Genomic DNA, 15083 nt, shown 5'->3' with positions numbered 1-15083 from the left:
CTTGCTCAACTTACCGCTCCATTTCCTTGGCATCTGTGGGATAATTGCGGCTGATTGTATTCGTCTCGTAGGGCTCCTCCGTGGTGGGGCCGCTGCTGGTGTTGCTGGCATTGCTGGTGGTGCTGGGCGCTGTGGTTGTATAGCTGTAGCCACGTCGCGCCGGCACCAGCGGCGGCACGGTGCCCATGCTTAGGCCCGGCGTGGCTGCGCGGCGATTGAGATTCGGCGGCGGCGCTGCTGTCGTAATTGGCGGCACATACTCATTGCCACGCCCCCGCCCGGTGACGCCGATGAACTCCACATCGCCCGTATTGTCCTCGCCCTTGCCGGCGTACGGCGAGACGGGCACCGGCGGTGGCGGCGGCCCAAAGGTGTTTGTATAAATGTTGTATGTATTGTAATCCCACTCGGTGGGCCGCTGATGGAGGCGACGCGTTAACACCTTGTTGTATGGGTGGTGCGCGTGGTGCAGGCGACGCAGACGCGTGTTCTCCGTGCCACGACCGGCCATTGGGGGCATTGACACGCCCGGCAGCAGCTCCACCTCCGACTTGACAGCGTTGTGCAGATGACGCTGTCGATGCACTCGATGTCCGTTGTGGTGCAGGCGGCTATGACTCTGGTTCTGGCTACCTGTTGCCAACGTCACCGTTGCCGCTGCGGCCAGCAGCAGCACAACTGTGCCGTGGAGCAACATCATCGTCACGAGCCCAAGTGTAACTGCAATGAGGAAGAGATGTACAGCTTTATTAAGTGAGCAGCCAGCCATTCACTTTCGCTCCGTCAACTCATTCAAATTCCTAGCCGCTCGCTTAATGTAAGCAGCAAGACGGATCACAAGCCGCTGTCCGTCTGTCTGTCTGTCCGTCTGTTCGCTGCGCTGCTGTCTCTATAACGAGTATCCTCGTTGCTCATTAACAATTCCTTCGTCTACCCAGCACACCGGCCTGTCCATCAACACAGCCGCGTCGAGTCCACTCGACCTGAGTCAGGCTGTTCAAGTTTCTATAATTTAAAGGAATTCGAGTAGGCACAATCGTAGGTCTGCTCAACTATGGCAAGTGTCTGGCTAAGTTATGTCTGCCAATACAGCAGGATATGACCCAACAGCTTGCTATGCTGCAGGCATATGAGTCGTAATTTGTCTGCCAACAGTCAAAAGCGTTAGCCGTGTGGCTATGCAAGAAGCAGTTGCTTTGCCTCGTGGAGAAAAGTAGTTAGATTTCTGTAGTAGGTAATACATCAATAACATTATGTTTAGCTTCACTGATCTGCTGGTTAATAACATAGAAAAAAAATCAAATTTATGGAACACTGTTATCATTCTGTTGTGTAAAGTTTGGAAAAACAAAATCCAAAGTAAAAGTATTTAGATTTCTGTAGTAGCATAATGTTTAGCTTCACTGATTTGCTGCATAATCATATGGAAACAAAATTCAAATTTATTGAAAACTGGTATCATTCTGTTAAGTAACGTTTGAAAAAAAAAAAAAAAAAACAAAAGAAACTATCAAAGTTCTAAAATATTCAAAAAAATGTTATTTGATTTGGAGAAGACATAGTAATCTTCTTCTTTACTTCTCTTCTTCTATAAAATATTGTAAAATTGTAATAAAAATGGTCGTATAATAATGAAAGCTACATTTAACAGAAGTTAGCTTAATACAACAATAACATATATAACATTAAAGTATTAACATTGAAGGTGCTGTTAAAATCACTTTCACTGTTAATACAACCAAATTCCTTAAACAGCCCACATGGTATATTATCACAATACAGAGCAATGAATACAGTCAAAAAGCATCTACAATAAAGTATCTTTAACTAAAGCAAACTCTTTCTTTGTTGTAAGCCAGAGTTCAGTTAGTCATCTAAACGGTATACCCTATAGGCTCGCACAAAGGGCATTCAAAAGTTCAAAAGCTGTCAGCAAGTGAGTGTTTCATATCTGTATGTACACATTAATATATATATGTATATATAAATATATTTCTGCTCTTCTCATGGTCGAGTGGAAACACTTGAATAAGCCCACAGAGAGCGGGAGACAAAGGCAATTTGTACAACGTGACGTAGCCAGTGATTTCGATTATTATTATTATTAATATTATGCATGTTATTGTTGTTGTTGTTGCTTTTGTGTTTGTTGTAGCTGCTTAGCTACAACAAAAGAACGCGTTAACAGTTAACTGAACCGGCAAGTGACCTGAAATTAATTGATGCGTAGCCGGAAGTGATCCTCGTTTCGTTTTTCCTTTTTGGCAACGCTTTGTTGTCGCCTCCGACACTTTTATCGAAATATATTTCACGCCGTTGGCACATCATTTGTCAACATGCCCCCTCTCAGACTCATATTCCCCCCAACCACCACTGCTCCGTTCTAATAACAATTTTAATTTCAATTGCGCTTGCTCAGTGAGCTTATTAATATTCATTGCTTCAGGCAGGCATCAAATTGAATTTACGACTCAGCTCATTAAACTTCAAGTGGGCCTAACATCTGTTACACTTGTGTCTCTTAAATGAAGTTGTTGTTGTTGCTCCAATTACATAGAAATTCGGAAGACAATTTGACTTGAGTGCTGTAACAGCAGATACCCTGTAGGGTAGGTAGATATGGTATGGTAGCTAGATGAATACAGTAGTCTGTCTTTATATAGATAACAAACAGTAAATGAACATTCATTACAGGTAAAATTTACAGCTGGAAAGTATGTAAATTTTACTTTGCTTTACTGCCATATAAATTGACTCTAGTGTCATTTTTACAGTCTCTAACTCTTATAAGCTCTGTCGCTATATAGCTGCCTATCGATATTTATCGATTTCTGCAACTTCTTCATATCTAAAAAACCTTTCGTAGACGTTAGATGTTGAGCAAGCTAAAAAAATGCTCTACCAATATACCCCATACCCCAGCCCCCTTTTAATGGGCATATTAAAAAACAATTTCAGCATAATGGAAAATGCTCAATGACAGCAGCCACAACACGATGAACAATTGCTGCAGCTAATTAAAAATTACAAAAAAAAAAAAAACATGCCGAAAAAAGTCAAATTACAGAAAAGAGAGCGGCAATCGAAGGAGCTCAGCTCCTTTGCCTTGGCTCATCAGGTGCGGCCCTAAGCCGCTTAGTAAGTGAAACCCAAGCCCAAAGGGGCTTGACTGCCGCTCAGTCCAACTGTCAGTCAGGCTGGCCCCAAAATAAAATCAAAATATATGTATATAAAATCTCTTAGTCAGGTCAAAACGCCAGGCCGAAGTCAGCCAGCTGAGTTTTGAGAGTCTTCCGCGAAATGCAAAAAAGGTTTCGCTTAATCGAAACTGCAGACACAAAAAATAAAATACACAAAAAAATATATATATTCGTATATATCTATATAAGACATTAGCAAATGCTTTTTCCATTGAAATCTAAGTTCAAAGCTACGTTGACAACTCGCCTTGACCTTGTCTTGCCTCTGGGCCCACCGACGCGTCTGGGACTTGCCAAAATCGTTCAAGGCAGAGATAAATCAATTCGGGCCCACCGTGCACGGTGGGAACGGGCACGGGCACCGGCATGGAAAGGGGCAAGGGGTTGTGCGGCTTAAAACAAAAGAGTCAGAAGGCAAAAATATTTTGATATATTTCTAATTAATAGATGGCATTGGCCATAAGGAACAAATGCTGGATAAATCAAGTTTACCTGCTTCACTGGAATTTTGACCATAAATATCTTAAGCTCTGAGCGTGTGTGTGTGTGTGTGTGTGTGGGATGAGGAAATTAGCGTGTGTATTAAATGTTATTGATCTGTTTTCCCAGCACATAAATCACATAGCTAAATGCTGCATGCCACTGCGTTTGAAGGCGGCGAAAGAAGAAGAAGAGGAAGACAAAAAAAAAACAGCTACATTCTCAGCATGAAAATGTCAACTTTATTTTTGTCAAAGTGAAACACTCGCACACACACACCACAAAGCTGTGGGTGTTCATCTTAGCCATGTGTCTGTGTTGACTGACCCAGACATGAGCTATGGCCAATGAATCACAAGAGATGCGAGAAGCAGACGAGATACATATATAGACCTATACATATATACAGCTATAGATGCTGAAGATACTATAAGCACATATGACAACATTGGACAAACAGTAAACACTCGCTATAAGCGTCACATGACTAAATATTATTATCATATACACACTTGCTTACGACAAATAACTCTTTAAAATATATATCTTTATATTTTTGCATAAACTCTTAACTACAACTAGTTAATTTATCAAATAATTAATATACAACATGTTTAAAATGCATTAAAATTGAAAAATTTATGCCAACGTATAGCTCTAAATTATATTTTAGATTATCTAAGATCTTAATAAATTTAAAGGTGCATAAAAATATGTTAATATTTTTGTAACATTTTTTAATTTTGTTATATTTTTATTGAAATGTTATATACTAATCATTTGATATTTTAATGTTTTTTTAACAAAATTTTGATATTTAATTTTTTTTTTTTTTACTTTTTTATTTTTACTTTTTTTCCTTCCTTTTCTTTTTTTGAATTATAGAATATTTTAAAAAGTGTTCAATTATTATTTTCACTGAATAACAGTTCTAATATAAATATTGAATTGCTAAGCAAAAAATACTAAAAACAAAATTGTTTACAAATCAAAAATTGTTAATAATAATAGAGTAACTCTAAAATCAATGAAAATTTAATATCAAAAATATTTGACTGCGGTCTGTAGGAGTTGGTGTTGGCGCTTTGTTCACCAATGCCTATGCGCACTGTACAAATATAGGAAAATAATATATATATATAACATATATATATACTGCGTGTATTTTTCTATGACGATCTGGCAAATGGTCTGGCTCGAGTCATTGCTGTTGGCTGTCTAAGAATTGTTCCGGGAACGTGGCCAGAGTCGTTTTATTAATAAAACTTTTGCATTTCTCCATTAATCATTTGGTGTAGCAGAGGCCGGAGACGTACCAGGCAGACGGGGGCGTGGCAGAGTATGCTGCTGTTGCCCATGCTGACTACAGCCTCTCTACATATTGCAATTGCTTAATTATCGTGGGCATTAATTTTGTCTCTCTTCACAGATTTTTGTTTAACTCGAACCTGTTTACACTCACGCAGCTGTGTATGCGTGTGTGTTTTGGTGTTTAAGATACATAATTTTATTTTATTTTTTTTCATCTTTTGGCTGCCGTAATTTAAAGTAACAGCTCCTCAAGCACAGCCATTTAAATGTTAATTAAATGCTTGGCTGCCTTTCGACTCGGTCTTCAGTCTCTCTTTATTTTTTTTTTTTTCTTCGAAGCCAAGTTGCTTGGTCTCTATATATACACACACATATTTCTCACTCTTTCTCTCGTTTTTTTTTTTGTGCAATTCAAACAGCTGCGTTTTTATTTATGTTTTGTGTAATCGCATTACAACAACAACAACAACAACAGCAACAACTCTGCAACATGCTACAAACACGGCACGCCTCGATGTTCTTATAAAGAGATAAACTAAGAGCTTAACGCCAGCAACAACTACAACAACAACAACAACAACAACATTTGTTTGGCAACATTTGTATTTATCGCTTTTGGCTTTTCAAATTGTTTCACACGGACATAGATGAACTGTTAAATGCTTTAGATCTGCGGCCCAAGTTGGGCTATCATTAAATCGTTGAACGTTTCGTCTATCAAATGTTTCTGTAGCTGGCAGCTAGTTGAGTTTTAGCACCACATAGCCACCGCACGGCCACCACCCTGCACCACCCAGCACCGCTCATGCGGCATACATTAGCTAGCCGCACATTAGCTCTCATTTCTTTTTCATTTGTTTGGCAGAATTTTATTTTTGTTTTTATTTATATTTTGTTCTGGGTTCAATAAACTTTGCATTTCTGGCTGAATTCTCGATGGATTCCTGTCGTGCTATATCTTATCTGACAGATCATCAAATATGTGCCAACTGTCGTTACACATTGTGTCTTCAACGGACAGTGTGTTTTCACAATGTTGTTGCTGTTGTTGTTGTTGCTCCTATTGTGTGCTGCCTTTTTGTTGTTCTTCTCATTTTGGTTCTCACGTCAGAAGGTCAAAAATGTTAAGTAAGCGCATGGGTTACAGTGAAAGCTTTAACATTTTTATATATACATACATATAAAAATTCTGTCGAACCATCAATAAATTTGGAGTTGATTAGCACTTGGCTACTCTGTCACTCCTATAATTATTCATGCCTTAAATAATATTATATTAGAATATCCATAGAAAATCGATAGCATATGGAGGCAGAAGGAGGCGTGACAGACCCTATAAAGCATATATGATTAGGGCAATGAGCTCTATTCATCTTTCTATTAGACTGTCTGTCTGCATCCACGCGTTTATCTCAGCAGCTCTAAGAGCTAGAGACTTGAAATTTTTAACTATTAAGACTTCCATGTTATAAACCAAATATCTTTCATAAAATTTGTTTTAAAAAAATTATATCTTTTTTTTTTTCTAAACTATTTTTTTGTTATATACTTATTTTTAGCATTTGCATTATTTCCTTAACATTATTTCCTTAACATTTTATTTTATATGCATTTTTATGCATCTATCACAATTCATTTGAAATGAGTCAGATATAAATTCGTATTATTTTTATTATTATTTTTTTTTTTTTATTTTATTGTTAATGATTTAATATTATTGTCATTCAATTGCATTATTTTCCTAACATTTTATTTTAAACCATTTATATCCATCACAATTCATTTGAAATGAGTCTAATATAAATTCATATTATTTTTATTGTTTCTTCTATTTTATTGTTATTGATTTAATATTATTGTCATTCAATTGAATGCCCATATCCACGCTACATTGACGTCTGCTCGCGTTTTGTATTTCGTTAACTTTTTTGACATTTGTATATATTTTATTTGTTGTTTTTATTGTATTTCACTTTTAATTTTAATGTATTTCATTGCTCTTGTTTTATTTGCTTTGCCAGCAAGATCAACAAACTGGGGGCCGCCTGGGGTAGAGGTGAGTAGGCAGATGGGGGTGATACGTGCGATCGATCGCAGGCTTTGTGTTTACACTTTACACTCGATCCAATTAATGAAATGTGTTTCAAGTCTTGCGCCTTGTGTTTTCTCAAAGTCAAAAGAAAACTATGCGCAACATGTTCCAATGCGGACAGCTTGACGTTTTGGCACCCAGCTACAACAACAACAACAATGGCATCAGGCAACAGCAGCAACATTAACAACAACAAAAAACCTTTAACAAATAACAAACATAACATAACGACTCGGACTTCAACTCAACAAGTTCAACTTCAAATGCAAAACTTCCAATCGAATAACAATTGCAAAAAGGCAACAGAAAAAAAAACAGGTAAGCGTAAGCTTGTTACATGGGATCGACTAACAGATGCCCTGTAAAAAGTTGCGAGCATAAGAGATAACGAATAGGTATATTATAGTAAATCATATATAACTACCATTCATAAACAACAACAGAAATGTGTTAATTAATGTGAACGACTAGCGAATACCCTATATACAGCATATGCATTTATATGTAAAGCTATACGTAGGGATGGTTTCAATTACACTTTATCTCATACAAAAATTTCTTTTTAAATATAAATAAACATTTATCGATAGCTATCGATAGACTATGTATGAGAGAGAGAGAGAGCGAGAAATATAGAAGAGGAAGCCAGACCTTCATAAAAAAATCTACAACACCTTATATTATCTATACATAATTTTTTGCAAAAAATCCCAACTTGAATCAGAAGGCGCAGTCGACCCTCTTTGAAATCTCATTTTTAATGGGTATTTGGCATATAAAAAAACAATCCAACTCGGGTCTGTAACAAGTATTTTGTAGGCGCTGTTGTCCCGGCGTCTTTTGCTAATTGCTTGGCAGCTGTAAAAAGGGGCGTTGGTCACGCCCACGCACAAAAATGCCTTACACGCCGTCGCGCAGTCGCAATCCTACCTACCAGTCAATTCCAGTTCCCGCTCCCCAGCTTCCAGGCCGAGGCTCAAGTGGCAGTTCCAAATCCGAGTCGTATGTCTTTGTTGTCTGACCCAGAGAGTTTTGTCTGGTACAGACAAAAGACATAAACCCCATTTACCGTTAGCTGCGTTATTCATGCAAATGACTCTCGGTTAATTAGAAAAGCAGAAACAAGAAATATTACAAAGCTGAAAAATATGTAGACTCGAGTCGACTCGAGTAGAGCCTAACATGCGCCTTCGTCGAAAAAAAAAAAAAAAAAACACACACACACAAAATCCAATGCACGTTACTCAGACTAGACATATTAAAGAAAATACATATATACATACATTGTATAGCTATGTATGTATATTTGTATCTGCTCTATTCTGACACAAATTGCGCAAATCATGCAAGTTATATATGTATATATTTCTATTTTGTTTCCATATGTAGCTCGATCGAAATTCTGCGATCGTGACAATGTCACAATTTAATTTTTGTTTTGTTTTTATTTATTTATTTATTTTATTTATTTATTATTTTTTTTGTCACACGATTTTCAATGCAAACGAAAATTCTAGGATACGTATTTGTACAATCACAAAACAACAACAGTTCTACTTTATTATTTCCTCGAGACATCATAATTAAACTGAACATCAAAATGGGTAATTAGAAGGTAATGTAAGTTTCACACCTGGTTAACAATTATGGGTATAGTAAAAATACTATAAAATGTTATGAAGTTTTTGAGCGATCAACAAATCGTAGATATGTGTTAACTAAATCTTAAAATCAGTTATGGATATAGACAGAAAGTATATATAAAATAAGATTTCTAGGGTTTCCTTATATTCAGTTTAATATTATTATATTTTAAATTAAAAAAAAAAAATTAATATAATATATATATTTCAAAGCTTTGATAACACTGTTTTAGTAATTTTTCCCTCATTAGTAATCATCAAAATGGTACTTTGTTGTCAAAAGTTTAATAATAACCTGAAGGTTATCTATGCTCTTTATAAGGTCAGTCTAGTTTATTAGACGGAAAGAAACAAAAAACAAGCTCAAAATTCTCCTTAATTGGCTTGCAGTAGATGCTTGTTGTCCGATCTTTGAGCAAGATGAATGCACTTGGCATACCCAACTAGGAAATGTCGCGTGTCAACTTTATAAATAATTGCAATTAATTGCGATTAACATGGATTTGCATTTAACTTACGTTGAAATCAATTGGCCAAGTTCTGGAGGCTGCTAATAAACAGCTATAAAATGTGTATATATATACTGATAAATTGATGTATATCTGTATATATATTATTTTGTGTATGTTCCGATAAGACGAATGTGAATTTCGAGGAAGCGCCTGGGGCGTTGTAAAATACACGAATTATGTCAAATTTGCAATCACAAACAATAAATTGATTTTTTTGGCGCTGACGTTAAGCAGATACGCGGTATTTGCATGTGTAATAAATTATATATAGATGCTTAAGCCGTGTGCATATACATGTACTATGTATGTATGCATGTGTTTATGCGTACAAAAAATTGTATAAACATTTGCAGCTTCCGTATGCCAAGTAAATGAGCCGTAAAAATCTCTTCAAGTGATTTTCCCTGCCGATCACTGATCACGTTCACTGCGTGATATTTGATCGCCGGCCGATTGCACAGTGGAGCTCTGCTTGCGGCGCAGCCAAAAGCACAACCGTTCGGTTAGAAGTTCCGCGACGAACTGTGCTCAAGCACGACGGAAACCGAAAGTCCAGCCGAGCGTTCGGCCAGTCGAAGCTGCATTGATCGTCGGCTTCGCTTCGCGCTGTGCGTACATAATACAAATTTGGGCAGTCGTAGAACAAGTTCGCTTTCTTTGCTGTTCGGTACGTCGCGGATGGCAACTGCAACTGCGATAGCGACGTCGACTGCAACTGCAACTACTACTGCTGCTGCTGCTTACTTGTAGTTGGCTGGACTGCAGTCGCTGTTGTTGCTGCGCTGCTGCCTCTCTTAAGGCGCTGCTCTGCTGCTGCTGCAATTCTGCTGCTGCTCTCTCTTTTAGTCTTTGCTTTCTGGATATTACTCCGCTACTGGCGCTGCTCTGCGGCAGCTCTGCTGCTGTTTCTCTGCTGCAGTTGTTCTTTCTGCCGTTGTTCTATAGCTAGTGCTCCTTTGTTGCAGCGCTGTTGCAGCTGCAGTTCTGCTGCTGTCGCTTTTGCTGCCGTTATTCGCTACCCTTTTTGTTGATCATTCACAACATATCATGCAATATGTTCCACGTGGAAAGTATAGAGCAAAATTTATACATATAAATATTCTTAATCAAATTCTGTTCTTCATCTCTCTCTCTCTCTCTCTCTCTCTCTCTGCTAGAGTATACAATATTCGACTATACAACAACAACGAATCTTTTTCTCTTGTTGGCTTTTGAACGTTGCGCCCCCACAAGCTAGATGCAGACGCATAGACGAGAGTCGCTGTAGCTCTCGTTGTTGTTATTGTTGCAGTTGCGGTTTATGCTTTTATGGCACTGTTGTTCTTCCTCTTCTGCTTCTTCTTCATGTTCTTCTTCAGTGGCGAGTTGTTAACTTAAATATTTGCGCCTGGCCATGCCGAGCAGCCCATTTAGAGACGATCTTTCACACAGATGCCACAAGAACTTGTTTTCGCTGCCCTTGCCCAAATGCAGTGTCAACTAACTATCCGTCTCCCCCTTGGGGCCACACTGTGCATAGCTGTGCCCACTGTGCACAGTTGACTAGAAGGATTTGGTCAGGCATTCAGCTGCGCTTTATAGCAACTCACAAAAGGTATTAAATGGGGGCTATTAGCTGCCGTTTATTGTAGTCGGGAACACCCACGCGTGATAGGAAAGAGAGGTAAAGACAGTGTGGGAGAGAGAAGGGAAGAGATGTGGATAACCGTTGACAATTAACTGATAACAATTCATTTGCATTTTGTGTGGGCGCCCCTCATCACACACATCTGCCATTCAGTTTCCAGTTAGTGTATTTTTTTTCGGTTAATTTGACAGCCGAAATTTGATGAGCCGAAAAAAGTCAAGTCAAGTTTTAAGTGGCAATCGCATCAAAGCGTTTCCAAGCGAATCAAATCGGAATCGAATCGAAAACTGTGAACAGGTAAACACTCCACAACAAACCATCTTTAAGATCTTCGACCATTTATGCCAGCTTATCAGACCAGGTATACGCACTTTAACAAGCTCTTCGTAACGCCCAGTGCCCCCCCCCAACAAAAATATGGAGGCTCTGCAAATTGATTTAACTATTCGAAATTAAGTTTTATGCTTCCAGTGAAAACGAATTTCAATTATTCTTTGAGAAATGACCGCTCAGAAAATTATATTAAAATTTATTCAGCTAAAATTTGTGCTCCCTACAAGTGATCTAAAAATTTTCTCACTTTTGCTATTAAATAACTAGAATATCGAATAAAAGAATATGAGCATAAAAATGAATTAGCATATAAAAGCACTTAAAGTGCGTTGCAGTTAGCAGAAGTAACGACTGTGAAATACCCTGTATAGTTACTATATAAACTGTAGACAGCTGTTGGTCTGGACTCCACATAGTACATATGAGAGTAGCCTAACCCTAGTATATATTATATAATTGATTATCCAGGAGAATTTTTATTAGACTTGAAGTTGAAACTAGATTTAAGACTACAGTACAATAATATGATATAATACAATAATAAAATACCCCGTGTTATACCCCATAGGCCTACAAAATAAAACATAGTGTATCTAAGAGTATTTGCATATGGCTAGAACTTCGATTTCAATTGAAACTGGAACTGGAGTGGGGGCAGCATGTGTCAGCAGAATCGAGAGTTAGGATCATTTGATTATGGAACTGACGCTGTCTGCATTGCAATTTGCTTGTTTTGTTTGCCCCGTCACGCAGGCACAGTTTTTTATTTTTTTGTTTTCTTTCTTATGGGCTGGGCCGACAATTTGGAGCAATATGCAATGTCATATGGGCTCCCCACTCTTGTCTATCTCTGTCTCTGTCTATGCCCCAAAGAGTTGGCCATAAATCGCGCTCATGTGTCCGAGCGAATTGTCAAATGTATGCGCTGAAAAGATCTTTTGACACCGTTCAGCTGCGCTACCACAGAGTTCCGTAGATAATTTATTTGATCACGCTTTCCCAGACGATGCGACGTTGACGGAAGCGCACGAATCGGCAATTCGCCAATTCAAGATTTCCCACAGACAAAGTGAATCTCGACTCGAATTTGTTAGCATTAGACGCTGCGATCAACTGATCAACTGATCAATTGATCAACCGATCGCTGATCGCAGCAAGCGCTGAACGTCGCACGGCCTTGACGCCTTATTAAGCATGAAAATGCGCAACACAATTATAAACAACTTCCTCGTTGTTAAGGATAAGCTATAGATGACAACCCACTAATTAAATCTAAACACTGTTGAAGAATTTTAATGATAAAAACTAGAAAACAAAAGTAAAATTCCATTGGATTCGATTTTCCACACAACTCACACCAATTTTCAAGTATTTTTTAAAATCTAACTAACTAGTAGGTTTTCTGGAACTAGTATTTTACTGCTTATTTTGAACCAGATACAAAATTTAATTTGCAATCAGTTTCTTCCGACTGCGCTATATTTCTTTTGAACCTCAATTTGAGAATAGAATGTCAAGGAAATGATCGTATTTATAACACATTTTTAGGAATGGAACTAGTTCTTTTTATGAACTGTCGTAAAACTAGGAACTCTTTTGGTTTCTCTTAGCTACTGGTTCAACTTACTAACATATGGAATAAATATAGCAGATCTAGAAGTCTCTACAGAAAGCAATGGAACTAGTTCTTTTTATACCTTGACCCCATTGAGCTTAAACTGATTTACTGCCAGTAGCTTTAGATTTACTTTGCATAGCTTTTGCTTCTAGTTTGATGATAAATGAATCGGAACTACTGGAACCAGCTGCCTTCGAAAAGCTCATGCCTAGTAGGCTTTGCTTATAATTCGCCTCGTGCTTCAAACTCTAAACAGTTTAAGGACAACAAGTAAATACATCTTGGCAATAAACAAAAATTTCTTGACACACATTTGTTGTAGGCAAAAATTATTCCAAAAAAAATAATAACCATATATAAGGACCATGTTCTCGTTTGTCTTTTGGAGGAACGAGGCCAAGAGGAACCCGCGCGAGAATGTCTCGCAAATCTGGAAGGATTTGAATGCAACATTTGTGACGTAAGCATAGAGAGAGAAAGAGAGAGAGAGAGATAGAGAGATGAAGCTTATGACTTCTAATGCGACTCTATTGCAGCTTCCTCGGCTGGAGCTGGTTGATTTATACCATTGCAGTCATAGTCATCTCCATTTGCGGTTACTTCGCCTACTGCGAGAGCTGCCGAAGAACTGAGATTGTCCGACGCAGACGAGTCATTCAGCGAGCCCAGGAACGGTAAGTCTTAAGACATGGAAATAAATATTTCTATGAAATAGTTAGCAGTCAACCTATCATCCTCTTCCAAAAGGAGGGTATGACATCTTCACTTATTTTTAACACGCTCTCTTTTCGTTCTATTCAAAATTAAGTTCCTAAACAAACTGAAATATTTTGTAACTCTGCAATGAGCGACCCCATTTCATTGCTGTTTACTTAGCTCTCCATCCCAATTTCTCTTGCATTGTAGCCATTAACTGCTCGTTTATCTTTATTGCAGACCACCTCAGAAGCGTCGTCCGAATGCTGCATATCGCGATCATCAGATCTATCGGCACATCATCCTCAGCGTGGCCAAGTACATGAAGAATCCAGAGGGAGTGCGGCCCTTCATCGACCACATGGACCATCTGTATCCGCTGCGGCACTCTCAGGCCGAAATGCAATTGAACATTGGCCACTCTGCCATCGAGGCGAATGCCGGTGCAGTGGATTGAGCAAGAAGAGAGCTTTTGTCACCTGCTGCTATTTTGATTCTATTTTCATTCATTTTCGTTCAAATTATCGAACAGACCAATTTAACCTGTAAATTTTGATAACCGCCCTTCGCCCCCCCTTTTATGCCAACCATCATACTGTTTAAACGAATACAAAATTAAAGACAGACGTTCCGCACTGTTTTCCATCTTCTGCGCACTCGCCGCAAATGCGGCCTAAAAATATGCAATGGCTATTTATAACAGCAGAAGAGTCGCCGCGGCGCGCCGCTTCCAGTCAGGCGACTTGGAAAGACCAACAAATATAAACAAATGCCATGTGCGTTAAAAAAGCTCGGCGAAAAAAGCGTCGCACATAAACTAGGCGAAAGCTCACACTTTCACGCTCTCTCTCTCTCTCTCTCTCTCTCTCTATCTCTCTGCCTCTTCCTGTTGCGTGTTGTTGCAGGCGCACGTTCCAGCTCGCTTTCGCGTGCTCTCGCTCTCTCTTCTCGGGGCGTTAGTCCAATTGAAGTTCGATACACTGGCTCAGTCGCCAGTCAGACATTCAGCGTGTCGCACGTACGCACGCATCGAGCAGCAGCAGCAGCAGCAGCAGCAGTAGCAGCAGCGCGGGCGCGTTCAGTGGTTGTTGGAAGCAGTCAGACACACACAAACACACACATACTAATACACCCACACACAGGCATACAGCGGCCAGCAAACAAAATTTTCTGTTCTTTCTGTTCCGCTTTTGGTCAACAAAAAAAAAAAAAAAAAAAACGTTTTTCAGTTGATTATACTCTTCAACTATTTTGTGTGTCAACTGGAAAAACGGGCGAAATAAAAGTAAAATCAGGAAATTGTCGAAATTTACAATTTTCAGCAAGTAAATTATGCAAATTTATTTAATTAACTTGTGAATAATTGAAAAAAGAGAAGAAAAAACATATATAAGTCAAGGCGCACACCTGCGCACATGTTACACAGACACTGCGTGTGAGTGTGTGTGTGTGTATGTGTGTGTGCTCCTGCTCGCTTGTGTGTGTGTTGAAGGCTAAGCGAGGCAGCAGCAGCAGCCGAGGCACAAGAAAAGCCAACAAGTAAAACAAAAAACAAAAAAAAAAGACTGTGT

General features: G+C 38.7%; 2 protein-coding genes across 2 annotated transcripts in view; one reads left to right on the top strand and one right to left on the bottom strand.

Annotated features, from left to right (window-relative positions):
• The window catches only part of slow (epidermal growth factor-like protein slowdown), a 29236-nt gene extending 19318 nt beyond the window's left edge, over window positions 1-9918 (bottom strand). Inside the window, 2 exon segments of the mRNA XM_018008630.2 lie at window positions 15-720; window positions 9245-9918. Coding sequence (XP_017864119.2) covers window positions 15-700 — 686 coding nt within the window. The 5' untranslated portion in view covers window positions 701-720; window positions 9245-9918.
• Window positions 9919-13039: 3121 nt separating this feature from the next.
• On the top strand, window positions 13040-14138 carry LOC108614739 (uncharacterized). Its single transcript, XM_018008982.2, has 3 exons — window positions 13040-13276; window positions 13353-13490; window positions 13753-14138. The coding sequence occupies exons 1-3, from the start codon at window positions 13182-13184 to the stop codon at window positions 13967-13969; spliced, it is 450 nt and encodes a 149-aa protein (XP_017864471.1). The 5' UTR covers window positions 13040-13181; the 3' UTR covers window positions 13970-14138.
• The last annotated feature ends 945 nt before the right edge of the window (window positions 14139-15083 follow it).

This window comes from Drosophila arizonae, chromosome 4 (assembly GCF_054131065.1).
Source record: "Drosophila arizonae isolate 15081-1271.41 chromosome 4, UAZ_ARI_1.0, whole genome shotgun sequence".
NCBI classification, from domain to species: domain Eukaryota; kingdom Metazoa; phylum Arthropoda; class Insecta; order Diptera; family Drosophilidae; genus Drosophila; species Drosophila arizonae.
Note: the sequence above shows the minus strand (reverse complement) of the source record. Positions and strands in the feature narration are given on the sequence as shown.

What these genes read in the sequence shown, in the direction of transcription:
- LOC108614739 (XM_018008982.2), top strand. Translation starts at nt 13,182, where the DNA reads ATGTTCTCGTTTGTCTTTTGGAGGAACGAGGCCAAGAGGAACCCGCGC. An exon ending in TTGAATGCAACATTTGTGAC is followed by an intron (nt 13,277 to 13,352) that starts GTAAGCATAGAG and finishes ACTCTATTGCAG; the next exon opens with CTTCCTCGGCTGGAGCTGGT. An exon ending in ATTCAGCGAGCCCAGGAACG is followed by an intron (nt 13,491 to 13,752) that starts GTAAGTCTTAAG and finishes TCTTTATTGCAG; the next exon opens with ACCACCTCAGAAGCGTCGTC.